The following is a 16,168-nucleotide window of genomic DNA, read 5'->3' on the forward strand; positions in this document are numbered from 1 at the left end:
GTGACAGGTGATGAAAAGTGGATTGTTTATAACAACATCAGCTGAAAACGATCATGGGGTAAGAAAAATGAACCACCATTAAAAATTCCAAAGGTCAGTCTTCATTCAAAGAAGGTCATGCTCACCATCTGGTGGGATTGGAAAGGAATCCTGTACTACGAGCTGCTTCTACAGAATCAAACAATTGATTCTGTTAAGTATTGTTCCCAATTAGATAAACTGAACATGGCAATTAAAGAAAATCATCTGGAACTGGCCAATATAAAAGGCATTGTGTTTCATCAAGATAATGCCAGACTGCACATGTCTTTATGAACACGCCAAAAATTATTGGAACTAGGCTGGGATGTTTTACTCCACCTCCCTTACTCACTCGATCTTGCCCCGTCGGACTACCATTTGTTCCGTTCTTTGCAAAATTCCTTTCGTGATAAAAACTTTGATACTTTGGAAGCTTGCAAAAACCATGTGGATCAGTTTTTCTTGGGAAACACTGGAAAGTTTTATGAAAAGGGTATTGTGAAGCTCCCCCCCATAGATGGCAACACATCATTAAAAACAATGGCACATACATAATGGAATAAAAGTATATTTTTAGTCTTAAAACAGTTTCTTTTATTTCTCTTAAAAATCTCTATGAACTTTCTAAATAAACCAATAAAAACTATTTAGCTTATGTCAGCTAAATAACCATACTATAAGGTGTCAACACCTTACAGCATGGCATATGCTAAGTGAGTGTTCAAAAATGTTCAAAAGAAAAAATAAATAAATAATAAAAACAATAAGCTGAATATACCGTATTTTACGGACTATAAGACGCTATGGACTATAAGACGCACCTTAATTTTTAAACAATTTTAAAAAAAAAATACCTGTAAGACGCTACGGACTATAAGACGCACCTGAATTTTGGAGGCAATTTTTCGAAGAAAAAAGTGCATCTTATAGTCCATAAAATACGGTAATAAAGTTCAGTAAATGTACTTAAAGTTATTTACAAATAGTTCATACAAGAATTCCAGAGCTAGAAGTGCTCTCTGTTGGCAACTGTTCTGGAAACGTAGGTGGCAAAAATTGGTTTCACCTCAGGTGCAAGCCACCATCAAGCTAGTACTTGTTAATACTATGGATAATCAAACTCAAACACAGTCCAGAGTCATTATTTATCATGTGTAGTATGGTTAGGACAGTTTCTCATTCATCATGCTGACCAACTTCATTACAGATCAGGTCAACAACCCATTACAGGCATAATTGTGGTTGGCCATGTAGTTCAACATCATACTGATGCCTCACATTCACTAATCAATTAATCTAATAATTTTGTTTAAGTACTTCATTGCTAAATCAATATATGTATAGTTTTTAATAGAAATTGAATCCTTAGCTTGTGTCAGAATTGATACACATGAAGAATGTGCCTAGCACACAGTTTTATTTAGTTATTATTATTTTTATTTATTGAAATAGCATAATACTGATAATTATAATAATTGTATTCTATTGTAACTTTTTACTGAAAGAGCATTTTCATAATAGTAAAAAAATTTTAATTTGCTAAATATTATTTATTATTCATTTTTTATCATAAGTTTTTAAAATTTATATTAACTAATATAAAGTTACTTCATTTCTTTAAACATTTCTTTTGGATTTCTCTAGTTTAGGCAAAAGTAAAATTTTTAAAATTAAATGTGTGTGTGTGTGTGTGTGTGTATTACTATCACAAAACATTCCACTCTTCTTATTTATGATGCATTTTAGTTTATTGTAAAAGAAATTTAGCAAAAAGAAAAATAGATTATTATATTTATTAATCAGCTTTTTGAGATATTTATTTTATTTTTTTCTTTAGCAGAAATATAAATAAAATGTGCTATTTTCAACTTTTTAGTTTAGTTATATTCTACAATTAATTTTTTTGTTGAACTAACTGGTTTGCATAATTAAAAATTGACAGATTCTTTATAGAATTTTGTGCTATCTTGCAGTACAAAGAAAAGAAGATCTTCCTTCTGTGCCATTCCAAAAATTTTCTCAGAGTGATAACAATGATGATATAGGTAATATAAATTGCTTTTACTGTGAACTATTTTTTTTAAAACTAAATTTTTATTTTTATTTTATTAAAGTAGCTCAACAAGCTTGCATCCAAATGTCTGAATTAGTTAAATGGTTAGAAGATAATGATGGCAATATTAAAGGTGTTTCAGAGTTTATAGCTGAACCTCTAAAAAGTGTTATAATTGGTAATATACATATACTTTATTTATTTGTAGTTTTGCGAATTTGACTGTAAAATTTAAATAATTTATAAATTTTTTGTAACTTTATGCATGTTGAGAATTATTTATTTACATCTGAACAATATTTAAAATGTTTCATTTTAAAAATTAGATACAGTATTACACCTGATAATGGCCTACAGAATTTTGGTTGAAAACATTTGTGATGATATAAATAAATATTTCCCAGCAAGTGTAAAGTTGTTACAGAAATTTGTTAATTATTTCTGATTTTTGATTGTAATTTATAAATTTAAATAAGGAAAAGTTGTCAATATTGCATCAACATCTAAATAGCGATTTAGTTATTTCTTTGATTATATATTCTATGATATGTCAGCTAATGAATTAAGTATAAATTAAAATAAATATTTATAAGTTTTTGTTAATTAAATTTTTATCATCATATAAAAATCATTTAATTAATTTTTAATGAAAATATTGGAAAATTTATAACTTCTATTTTACAGAAATTCTGGACCAAAAAATAATAATAATTTCCTTATTTATTCAAGCTGATTTTTAGCATATAAATTGTTTCTGTTAATCTTGTAATTTCTTTATAATTTTTATTTTTTTTAAGACACACTGAAAGTAAAATATTTTCTAATTTACACTATTAATAAGTTACTTATGTTGCATGTGTATAATTTAAATAATTTTAAGCTTTCAATATATTGTTTCCAATTTTACAATTACTATTATCATTATACAAACAAACAAATTTTTCAGAAACCCATTTAAGAAAATTTGATCAAGGTCTATCTTATCCTGTTATTCTGAATGAATTCCCGAAATTAATTCAGATATCATAAAATTTTTTTTTTCGTTTTTCTTATGAGAAAAATTCTAACTCATTCTCAGTCCATCTAAATAATTTCAAACAAATTTACTTAAATAAAACTAAAACACTACAAAACATTTGTTTATACATCAATCTGTGATTTTAGCATGATGTTACATATTACCAATTCCACTTACCTTACTAAAAAACATTTAATGAGGTCATTGAAGAATATGTTTATAAGCAGTAATGCAGCAAATAAGTTTGTAGAGTAACATTTATTAAATTGTATATCAGTTACATTTGTTTTTGTATGGAGTAGATATCAATGAACATTTGTAATGATTCTGTACATTTTATATTAAAATATTACGTCAGAAACAGAACATTAAAAATGAACAAAGATGGTAATGAACCTAATTTAACAAACTATTCAGAATAAGCTGATAAGATTGCACTGAAATTCTGTAATAAAAATCACTAAACTGCATAATATCACATTAGAACACTTTACAACATATAACTAGATACAGACTTCACAAACAAACAAACAGATGTTGGTAATGAGTTACTGTTTACTTATCACTTATATTAGTGCAATTTATTTTATTAGCTAAATTCTAAACCTTAATTAAAATGTATTGTAAAGGTATTGAGTTTTTACACAGATTTTTTTTCCTCTTTGCACCATGTATGTTTTGGTGTTTTCAATACATCTTTGAAACATTAAACATTTATGTTGGAGTAAAAACAATTCTAAATATGAATTATAACATTTTTTCAACTTTTTCTGTATTAATAAAAACATTACTCTATAAAACAAAAACTTGCAATAGTACTGGCCAAAATTTTGTTTTCTTATGTCATTTTAGACAGATTTTATCACATTAAAAAATGTATAAAAAAATAATTATTTTACATTTTGCTATTAAAAAAAGCATCAAATTATAAAGTGAATATTTAAAAGGATTGTATTATTTTCTAGGACTTGTGTAAAAATTGTGGACTTGTCTTAAAAATAGTGGTTATATAACTATATTTGTAAAAAAAATATTTTAATTATTTATTTGATTTTAGTATACTTTAGTCAAAAGTTCATAAAAATTATTTATTTTAAATTTTAAATGTTCTAAATAAATTAATTTTTTATAAGATTTACTTAAATAACACAAGTATTATATACAAAACACTACATTTTAATAAACATTTAGATTAAAAAATATTTTGTCCATTTATTTTTTTAATTAAACTGTGATTTAGAAAACTTCAGATACAATTTTCAGTCAGAAGCAATAAGATTTTGTTAATTATTTGCTCTCTGCTTAATTAAATATACACTATCTCAATTATTAATATGATTATCACCAAAAATTATTAGTTATTTTTTTTTAATTTCTAAAACTTTTTTAAAAATGACTGTCTTCTCTCATATTTGATTTATTGTAAATATATACATTTTAGTTCTATATTTAACTCTACTAAGTTCAGTAATATTCTTCCAAAGTTTTCTAATAGATAAATAAACAGGGCTTAAAGTGACTCTCTTTTACTTTTTTAGCTTTTTTTCATAGCTCCTCTCTTTTTTAGCTTTTTCTGAGAAAAACTCACTTTTTTAGCTTTTTTCACTTCCCATGTGAAATTTTTTTTTCGTAAATGCGCTCAGGAGCGAAATAGCGACCAGCACGTCCCCATATGCCTTATGGACCGTGCGCGACATGATAAGGCACTGTCGTATACACATGTAGTGTACTACATTTATATAAACTAACAAAACGAGGAGCTTCCCAAAGCTTGATACTCTGCACATGCTGTAGGAATTTGCACGTGGGTTCTCCTTGCTTGTATCCTTGTGAAATACCGATCTCCGCGGCACTTTGATATAATCACGCTGCATTAAGACATAAGTACACTTCTAGTTCAGCGTTAAGAGTGATTTTTATACAGCATTATTTTTAGCATTTGTATTTATTTAAGCGCAGTGGACAAAAGAAAGAAATAGATTTTATTTAATACTAACAGTAGAAACTCATGTTTTAGCAACAGAAAATCGTATAGAATCCATTACTTTCTGAAGTAAGTTGCTAAGCAAACTTCTTCCCAACCGCCTGCTATTCTTTAGCTTAAATGATGACATTACTCGTTTTTGACTACCGTAGAAAAACCAAAAATAATAATTGTTGAGCGATAATAAATTTGATTTCTACTGTTATTATTAAATAAAACGTTGTAGGACACTCGTTTCAAAGCTTGTATCTTTCTAGCACTCTGTAAAATTAAAGATCGAGCGAATCTCGTGCCAGGAAATACAAGATTTTAAACTAATATCCTAAATATTAATAACTTCTGTAGAGACAATCTTTAGACAAAGACAAAAGTTTGGTTTTAAGTGGGTGCTTATATATTTGGCATGCACCATGGTTTTCTGCATTCTAACGGTGTCCTTCATTTTCCATTTCGACAGAAACTATAAAACTCGTCACGCACGTGCGCATTCGAACAGCTGCGGTCAATCCGGCACCAAATTAAAAAATTAATTTGTAAATATTTAGCATCGAAAAACTGCTATTTTCACTTTAATCTAGCTTTTCGATATGCTTCTAGTCGAACTCAGTCAAAAAATTAATTTAATTATAATTTATTGAAGATTTTAATTTTTTAATATTAGAAAGTAATTAGCATAAATTACATGGTGTCATGTCTCATCTTCGCTCCCGTTCAAGTTTATTGTCCTATACATGCGCCGATGTTCGTTTTTACTTCTGCTGGGGTTTTATTTCAACTTCGACCGTTTGGTTACGCAAAGTGGGGAGATGGGCGTCACGTGATCGCATACCTGACTTTTTACAAGTTTCCTTACCTCGAAAGAAACTTATATTTTTTCTCGATTTTAATTATTATTAACTAACTTTTTTGATGGATTCTTATATCCTTGTATTATCTAAAGTTGCAGATATCAATGCGTAAAACTTTATTTAAAAAATTGTTTTTCTTATATTTTAAAATTCAAAAATAAATTAAATATCGGAAATGCTAAACTATAAGTACAGTGTGTTTTACATTATCATTGCGAACAGATACAGCCAATTATTTTATAAACGTATTTATTATTTTAATTTTTATAAATTATTTAATTTGATGCAACGTGATCAATTAATTACTGTGGCGCGTTAACATGGGCGTAACCAGGAAGGGGCATGGGTGGGCACGCCCCCCCAGTTAACCTGGTGCCCCTCCCCAGAAAATTCTTCTTCTTCTTATTCAATTTAATATGGAGATTATAGCCTTTGCGGCTCTTTCTCCGACCGACGTTGCCAGTTGCTAAGCGAAACGGCTAGTGAGGCTAATGTAGCGCTCCAGCGCCGCCACGTGTTGACTAGGAGTGATGGAGGCCGGCGGCCAGTAGATAGGTGTCAGCGTGCGCACCAGAGACATGTTTAGGGTCATCGTGTTGCCTAGGTCCTTGTGGGCTATAGTGTATTTGGGGCAATGTAGCCAGTAATGAAGTGTAGTTTCCGCTGCGCCACAATGGGGGCACCCCGGGGAGTCGTGTAGATGCCGTGAGTAAAGGAAAGCATGTAACGGGGCCGTCTCGGTCCGGAGCCGGGCCAAAAGCGTCTCCGCGTGGCGAGATGACGCGCAACTGTACCTCCAGGGGGCGAAAGGGCGTAGGTGGTCCTGGCCTTTGTTGCGGAGCACCGCTGACCAGGAATCCATCAGGGTGCCGATGGTGGTGTCCTGCAAAGCCCGGGTGAGGTCGCGTGGCGTGAGGGGTTTCCAGATGGAGCCACAGAGCGGGTCCCCAGAAAATTACAGCCTCTAGGCCCCCCATAACAAACTCTGGCTACACCAATGCGCGTTAATTAATATGGAGGCGAGACTCGATTCAATTACTTTTTCATTTCAGACGTTAATTACAGTGTTATTTTAATGTAATTTTATACATAATGTATGTTTATTATAATTAATAAATCTATATAAGAATAATATCTGTGTCTAATAAAACAAAGCGATTATAAAAATAAAAAGCGTGCGTTCCATCTCGATCTTTTGTAAGCGAAATTTTATGATTTTAATTTTTAAAAAATGAGATTTTTATTTATAATTTCTGTAATTTGTTCTATAAGAGCAAAAAACTAAACTTATCAAATATCAACTCTCTGTAAATAATTTCATCATTTACTTATTAACGTCAGATTTGTTAAATTTCATGGGATTGTATTATTTTTCAACTTCAGGGTAGTAGAAAGCTTTGTATATTTTCTCCCATAAAAGTAATAGACTCTGCCGGTTCCCCACTGTGAAGGACAACAAACTGCTAAATGTTTAATTACATTGTTTTCATAAACTCTCTTCTCTGTCAGTTGTGGGTCGAATGACTAACAAATTGTTTTATTGTATTCAGGGGAATAGATTTGTGAGACTAGTATTACCAGTAATGAATTCTGTAATTTTATTTTTAATCATTTAAAAAATATTGATAAAATTACCAAATAAATGATTGGGTCACAATTACTAGTGGTATTGCTATATAACAGACATGGGCAAATGCGACTCCGAGAGCCGCATGCGGTCTCGGAGTCGCATTTTTGAGTTTTATGTGGCTCTTGCTGAAAGTGTTAATTTCTGCCTTTTATTATTATTTTTACAGTTTTATTTCCACAATTTTGTGAAAATATGTTTATTAAAAAAATTCAATACTTGTTTTATATTATATAATAAAATCAAGGTACAGAACTGCAGTACAGAGTAAAAAAGTACAGAACTGCGGCTCCCATGCATTTTGCAAAACCTACATTTCGGCTCCCACTGAACTTTTGCTTGCCCACCCCTGCTATATAATGAACATGCAACCCACTGATTCTGCCAGAAGTTGTTTTTTTTCTTCTTTAATTACATTTTTTTTATGAAGAAATCAAAAAATGTACCTTGAAATAAATGGCATTTGAAATTTGGCATGTTATATGGAAACACATTCTGGTAGTTATGTTACTATTCCATTTGCTTTGCTGTGTAACGGTGGGAATTCTGTATGGGGCACATGAAAACTTAATGCGGGCCTGTTCTGGCTTAATGCAGTCTTACTGGTCACTTTTCTGGAGTATAAACTCAGCCTAACTATTTTCATATTTAATCTTATCAGTCCACTTAATAATCAATCTAATATCATATGCAATGTTATTGATACAAAATATGTGTGCGTTTGTGTGTTTTTTTAATAACGCCTGTTTTCGTTCATTTTAACACTATTAGCTTTTTTAGCTTTTTTTCAGTGTGAACTCTCTTTTCTCACTTTTTTTTATTGCCATGACTGCTTTAAGCCCTGAATAAATAAAAATATTTTTAAAACTTTCTAATCCCAAACTTTTATTACTTTATAATAATGTATTTATTAAACTTATTCCATAATTAATAATTTTAAACTATACTTCTATGGAAAAGACATATTTGTTTTTTGGACTCTTAAAACATAAAAAGGATTTATGAAAATTTTTAAAAGTAAAAACATCCATGAAGTGAACACTTCAGAACTTAATACATTTCAGTATAGACTGTTGCATTATTATCAGATATAAACCAGATATAAGTTGTGGAATTATTTTAACAATTAATGAATAATTTACATGTGTAATTATATAATTAGATTAATTATATAAATAGCTATCTTAATTGAAATTAAAAAAAAATTCTGCAAATGTTTTCAGTTATCACTTAATTTCAATAACAAGTTTTAAGTGGGAAAAATTTAACTAAATTGCATTGTTTTGAAAACAAAATCAACAAAGAAACATACATACAGTGATAAATAACTGATCAAATATCTCATAATAAGAAGCATTTTCAAAAAATTAAAACAAATAAATTAATGATAATTAAATAAAATTTAATTTACATAATTTGTTTCTTGGATATGTGGTATTTACAAGCATTTGGAAACGTTTTTACTATTATTGGCTATGTAGCCTTTTATATGTTTAGCATCATAATGTTTAGGATCCTAAAAATCCAGTTTTTTGGCAATATGAATGTTCTCCTTGATATGAATTTTTCTTAAGTACTCTACAGTTTGTTTCAAAGTATTCTCATATTCTTGTTTGTTGCCATTTTTGATAGAAAATTCCATGTATTTTCTATCAAAAGTGCCATATAAATATATGTGTGATAAATATAATTTTATCAAATATATCCAATGTAAACATATTGGATATTATGTTTGTGTTCTGATATGCTTTCTCTTGAAGATCTAAACTTTCCTCTAACCCAGGGGTGTCCAACCCGCAGACCGCACTGCGACCCACTTAATATTTTTATGAGGCCCACTGCACCCTAAATTTTTTAAGAACATTTTCATTGATTTTGGTAAAGTACATTGTAAAAATTATTCTTGTTTCACTGGATACACTTTGATGATGTAATTGGTGCAAGAAAACAGTACTACTCCACATGCATAACATACTGTTGTGAACAATTCTTTTTGTGCATGAAAAACATTAAAACTGCTGAAAGAAATAGATTGAGTGATTCCCATTTAACTAACATTTTTAGAATTAAGACTAATACTATAAAAGCAGACATTGGCAATATTATAAAAGAAGGCAATGTCAAAAAGCTCAGTGAATTTATTTTTATTTTGTGTGAGTATACTTTTTTTACTGTCAATAATACGGTATGTAATGTAATTATATATATTTGTTATTAAAATTTAATGTTCACATTTTGAATTTTTTAAAAGCATATATTTATATAAAGTATCTTTTTGGCCCATGGAATATATCTAAATTTCTAATTTGGCCCATTATGAAAGAAGGTTGGACATCCCTGCTCTAAGCAATCATTAATGTATTTCAGTCAGTTACTCTTGCTAGTGTCTTCTACTGGAATTCTCTATCCGTCTCCACTTTCTTCTACAAGTTCCTTAAGTTTATAACTTCTAAATGATATTCTTAAGAAATTATAAGATTATTATTAAGAGAAAGATATAATAGTAAAGCATAAACATTACTGATACAGTGGTATGTTGTACTTCCTACCTGAAATGGCAATAAAGAAGATTATGAGGATAATTTGATACAAAATAGAACTATTTGAGAAAATTCATAATAGATGGGGAACATTAATATAATCAAAAACTCTGGATTTATAGGAGGAATCTAAAGAGTGATGTGATAAATGTCGATAACATGCCGTTTACAACATGAAAGTAATGTAACACTTCCAAGAAAACTTTAAAAAAATTACTACAGGCTTATAAATTGAATTGTTATTTAACATATTTTTAAGTTTCTGAAATATGTTTATATCATTCAATGTGTGATCAGTAATTAATTTGTCACTTTGAATGTGTTCCACTGTTGACTTTGCCTCCATAGCAAAGCCGTTTGATCAAATTATTCCTTTTGTTAAGTTTGAAGAGGGAATAATAGTAAAAAACATTTGTAAAACAATAGTATATCATACGAAAAAATTAAAATTAGCTTTAATATACATTAATTTAAAAAAACCATATAATAATAAATCATACTCTAATATAATAAAAATATATGTATATAAAATAATCAAACAAAATTAACCAGAAATTAAGAAATTATAAACTATTTTTATTTTATAATTCAGTTTTGCATTTACAATAGTGCCAAAAAATTAAATAAATCAATGAGTCCTGGCTTTTTAGTTGTCATTAAAGATAACATTTAACAATAATTTTTATGTAATTTATTAACATAAGTTTTTAATTTTATTTTTATTTTATATTAATAAGGTCTAGCAAGGTTGCCTTTGGTGAATAGTTTCACTCGAACTCCTCCCATTTTATGGCAGTTAGGTTGGACTCCAGAATTAGATGGTGACTATAAAACAATAGTTCCACCTCCTCCTGGAGAATATTTGCAAGAGAGAGATGTTCTAAAACAATATATCTACCGTGTGAATCTTCTAGGTAATTATTTTAAATAAGAGGTTTAATTTTAATTAAGAACTTGTATAATTACAACAGTTTAAATATGAAAATAAAATGCTTTTAAAAGTATAATAAGCTTTTAAAATGCTTATTATATTTCCTATATGTTGTTGTTTTAATCTATTTGGAAAAAATTCTTTGTTTTGACTAATTAATTTTTGCAATTTAGTACATTTTATGCAATGCATTAATAAAATCTATATACAGCAATCCCTGACATTTTGGATTGAATTCCTAACAATGTGTACAAAAGTCAAATGTTCTAAAGTTGAACAATAGAGCTAAAAGAAAAATGCTAAAATATCTTATTAGGGTAGGAAAACTTCCATTTAAATTAAACTCAGTTAAATTTGATAGAAGTGCAAATTTTTAATTTGAATTTTTTTTTCAAAAAATTTTTCTATATACATAATACATATAAATAAATAAACTATGAATGAGTACATCTAATACCATGTTTTACTGATTCCAATGCACCATCAAATTTAATGCATGCCTAAGTTTTGTAATGTCAAAACTCAAAAATAAAACAATAATAAACACATAATAATAATAATAATGAAATAAATTTTTGAAAAGTATTTTATTTTCATATTTAGTGCTTCATCATGTCCACATTTCCAAATGTATTCATTTATGACTTAATTATCAGATATAGAGGATCTGCAAACTAATACAAAATTACAGTCAAAATTACTGTATGATTAATGTTTCAACAGTAAGCTTTCACTTTGATATCACTGACTAGATCTATATACATATTCTTCATCATAGTGAATAAGTCTCTACTTAAACATAGCTTATAAGAGACTCATCTGCTGTACATCATTCACTGGCTTGCTGTAATCTAAAAAGAAAAACTGTTCCAAAACCAATATTAAAATTCAAATAGTGGGAGTAATGTGTACTATGTCCACACTGACAACATCATATATACAAATTGCCAAGCAGAGTGCAGAACAAATGAAGCTGCATTAAGTTTACTTTATGCCTGATTCTAATGTGCACTCCAATTTTTGAGATCAGAAAAGTCCAAAAAAGGTGTTGAAAAAATTGAGAAAATATGTTTTATATTTATGAATTGAACTCTGTGTGGCTTTGAGATAATCCATTTCCTAAAAAATTCAAGAAATAAGAATAGTCCATTGTTACCAACAATTTTAATCATTTCAGAAATATAACAAAATCATAGGTTATTTTATTTTTATAAAAATGAAGCAAAAAAATCATAGTATGAAAATTTATTTTATACTATCTCAGAATTAAAGTATCAGTTAATTCATTCTGATTTTCCAGTCCCTCTTCTGATCACAAGAAATCATTTACCCTAATGAGTTCACTGTTTGTTTATTGTCTTGAAATTTTTATGGAAAATTGTGCATGTATAGTTTATAACCATCTGCCAAAATTTTTTGTAATATACTCATAAAGTCACAAAAGCTAAACTTTTAGATAATATTTTAAGAACAGTTTATATAATTACTGTATTTCCATGCATATAAGAGCAAGCTCTTATATGCAAGAATATGCTCTTGTAAGCAAAGCAGGATGTGTATTCTAAAAACACAAAATCAAGTAGTTTTCACAAATAAGAACAAGCTCATTTGTGCACAAATACAGTAATTATATGAAGTTTTTTTTTTATAATTTTATTTATCAAAAATGATTTTTCTGAATGAAGTTATTTCTTTATTTAATTTATATATCAGAAATGAAATAAAATTGACAATTTTAGATTTTTATAAACTAATAACTTATTATGCAGAATTCATTAATATTGCATATTTTTTTAAAATTAGGATGGACTTCCAGACAGCAGTTTGAAGAGACTTGGATGGCATTATTAGGTGTTTTGAGTGCTACACCTCTCAGTACTATAGAAGCTAGAGAAGTTAGTATATTAACATATGGTAGGCCCTCAATTATACGAGGTAAACGGGACCAATACTACCTCAGTTAATAGAGACAATCCTGTTTATCTATATAATGAAAATAAATAACAAAGTTTGTCTGATTTTTTTTTTTTTTTTTTTTTTTTAAATACTAAAACTGTAGTGTGTAAGTTGTCATGGCAAATAAGTTAATTTCAAAATTTTCAACTCAAATTTTTGTTTAGACATACATTCACCATATTAATCAACTCCAAACATATTGTGGATACAACTGGAGTGTGGATTTGGTATATGGTATTTCTCTCAGTTGTACATTGGATATTTTATAAGCTTAAAAAGTCAGCTTATATGCTACAGTTTCCTGTATTAGGTTTAATTTATCTTCCTTAGTTTTAACAGTTTGAATAATATTCAGACACAGCATTCTAAGTCATTTTATTTGTACAAGCTTTGTTATTTTCTACTATTGATGAAAGTTATCAATGTGATTTTCTTTAATATTTATTGATTTAGATATTTTTTACTTTGTACATTAATTAATGGAAAAACTAATAGCAATAAAAACTGTTGTTTTAATTCTTTGAATAAAATATACAATTTTAAGTTATTAAAATTGTACTTGATATACAAAAAGTCATGTTCATAAAAATCATTGTTAATTTTATGAAGAAAAATTTTTCTGAAATCAGTTTTTCTTCATACTTACAAGGAATGACAGTCAGTATTCTATGAATTTGGTTTGAATATGTTTACCAGTTCATGAATCCTAATGACATTATTCTATGCATTATTTCTCAAATTATTTTTGGGAATTTGTGGTCACAATTCATTAATCTGGTTTTCTTATATTTTTTATGATTGCACTAATAGTTTTTGTCAAGGAAGACTACTGTATCTTTGTTTTTCTTGTAGAAAAATTTAATACTTTAATTGTCAGGTGTTATGATTGCATCAACTTTTCAAAATTTCCATAGGTTACTTTTCATGCATTTCAAATACTAAAATGAACCTTTTAATTAATTTTTCAGCCCTTGTTAAATTTGTTTCTTGTTTGAAGAGCATTAGAAAGATTTAGTGCAAAAAACTTCTTTACTATCAGTACTGTTAAATTTATTGCAAATGTGAGAAAGCCATTCTTGAATATAGAATCAGTGTACTTGGTGAAAAATAATTATTACCGGTAAGCATGTCGAACAGTAAATGTTAATCTTAAACTCTACCAATCTTCATAATCTCTAGTCCAAATTCTTTTGAAATTTTAAAAAACTAATTAGACTTTTATTTGATTGATGAAAAAATTGAGTAGGTTTTATTCATGAATGTCATGAAATAGTTCATTTGTTTATTTCTATGATAGTATTATCTAAAACAAGCTGCAGGCAATGATTTACTAATTGCTAAATTATGATAGGAAAATCTTTGAAAAAACTAGTTCTCATTGCAGATTTATGACCACGTGTGGCACTTGTTCCATCAGAACAAAATGCAACTAAATTTTTTTTTAAATATTCAATACTAAATCTGACATCAATCTCTTGTATATAGTCTCTAAATCTTGTGCATCTAACTTGACTAAATTGAGAAAAATCATTGCCAATAGATTGGAATCTTCAATTTAAAAAAAAATTACAATTACTGGATTTTTAGATATTGCTGATACCTCATTGATGTTGCACAAATTATAAAAAAAATTTTTTTATTGCTTTAGTAAATATTTCATTTCTGATTTTTTTTCCTACAATGTGGTCAACTATTTTAACAGCAGTTTTTCAAGAATGGAGTTCTGCCCCCATATTCCTTTTTAATTTGCATTTCAATCTCAACAGAAAATGCCTTACACTTTTTTCCTTTACAGTAAATTGTATTGAAGATTTTTACATGTTAAAGGTGATATATTTTTAGTTTGTTTTCTATACAATTTGTAATTACATCCTTAATATGTTCGTTTAGTTGTTTCATAAATATATTTATAATGTTTATTTTTTTTTTAAAGTAATATAAATAAAACATTTAAATTATTTGGGAAATTGAAATATTGATGTCTATTTATTTATACAGTGGAACCTCGCTTAACGAGCATTTTGCATAACGAGCAAAACAAATTGTAAAAATTTGCCTTGCTTAATGAGCAATGCTTTGCATAATGAGTGACAAGGAGAGGGAAAGTCTTGAATTGTGCATATGTGGCATCGCCATCAGTCTGTGTTTAGCACTCGTTCCTCTAGCATCTTAGTGTTGCTTGTGATCACATATTTTTCCAGACTTGTGTTTACACATATTACTTATAAACATCAACAACCATAGCCTGTTATATAATAAACACACCAAACGATATGCCAAATTCTTGGGTCACTAAATTTAATGACCAATTCCAAATTAAATTTTAGAAATGTCTGAATTAAAAATTAACTATTAATAATTATTAAATTTAATACAAGATGGAAACATAACTGCCTACCTTTAGTCAAATTAATTTCTAATATTTAATTATAGCCTTTACATAACCCAAGAATTTGGCATATTGTTTGGAGTGTTTATCAAACATATTAGCTGTGATTTTTTTTTTTGTTTTGTTTTTGTTCTGTTTCTGCAAATCGAATTCTCATTCCTGGATGGTTCATTCCACACTAGAAGAAAAGATTATGATGATTCACGCTCCTTAACAGTGTATGTTGTACAATTTTTTTTGAATAAACGTTATACGTAAAACATTTGAACCTTTTTTGGTATGGAATGCATTATTATATTGTACATTAATTTCTGTAGGAAAAATTGTTTTGCTTAATGAGTGTTTTGCATTACAAGTAAGACTCTGGAACAAATTATGCTTATTAAGAGAGGTTCCACTGTATTTATTCAAACATTTGGCTAAACGTGATAAATTTTCTATTTATATGTCTATTGTCTATTTCTATTTCAATTATACAAAACAATTTGATGTATTAAAATTACTGCACAATGCAATGCCATTATTTATGAAGAAAAGAATTTTTCTAAATACAAAATTCCTTAAATGCAAAAGAAACGCTCACTCTTAATCATTGCTAAGCAACAAATGCATTTGTAGATGTGCCTAGCAAATAGTCTGACTCCTGCAAATTTGCAATATTTGACTGACTCCAGCCTTACCTTTTTTTTAAAATGTCATACTATGATTCCTTTTATAAGAAAGATATCACTGAATATCTGAATATTTTTATGCAAAATTTCTCTGTAAAAGTCATACTAAAATAGATGTTGAGAATCAAAA

The 16,168-nt window shown here is 28.2% G+C and overlaps 1 protein-coding gene across 4 annotated transcripts in view; it reads left to right on the forward strand.

Moving 5' to 3' along the window:
* The window catches only part of htt (huntingtin), a 145,143-nt gene that overhangs the window by 104,905 nt on the left and 24,070 nt on the right, over positions 1–16,168 (forward strand). For 2 of the 4 annotated variants that reach the window (XM_067276925.1, XM_067276926.1), the window contains exons 41-44: positions 1,995–2,066; positions 2,136–2,252; positions 10,829–11,005; positions 12,826–12,917. In XM_067276925.1, coding sequence (XP_067133026.1) covers positions 1,995–2,066; positions 2,136–2,252; positions 10,829–11,005; positions 12,826–12,917 — 458 coding nt within the window. Of the gene's footprint in view, positions 1–1,994; positions 2,067–2,135; positions 2,253–10,828; positions 11,006–12,825; positions 12,958–16,168 lie in introns of all 4 variants that reach the window. The other 2 variants (XR_010881591.1, XM_067276928.1) reach the window with 2 other exon arrangements.

The sequence above is a fragment of the Centruroides vittatus genome, unplaced genomic scaffold (assembly GCF_030686945.1).
Source record: "Centruroides vittatus isolate TY-2023 unplaced genomic scaffold, ASM3068694v2 contig_717, whole genome shotgun sequence".
Taxonomy (NCBI): Eukaryota; Metazoa; Arthropoda; class Arachnida; order Scorpiones; family Buthidae; genus Centruroides; species Centruroides vittatus.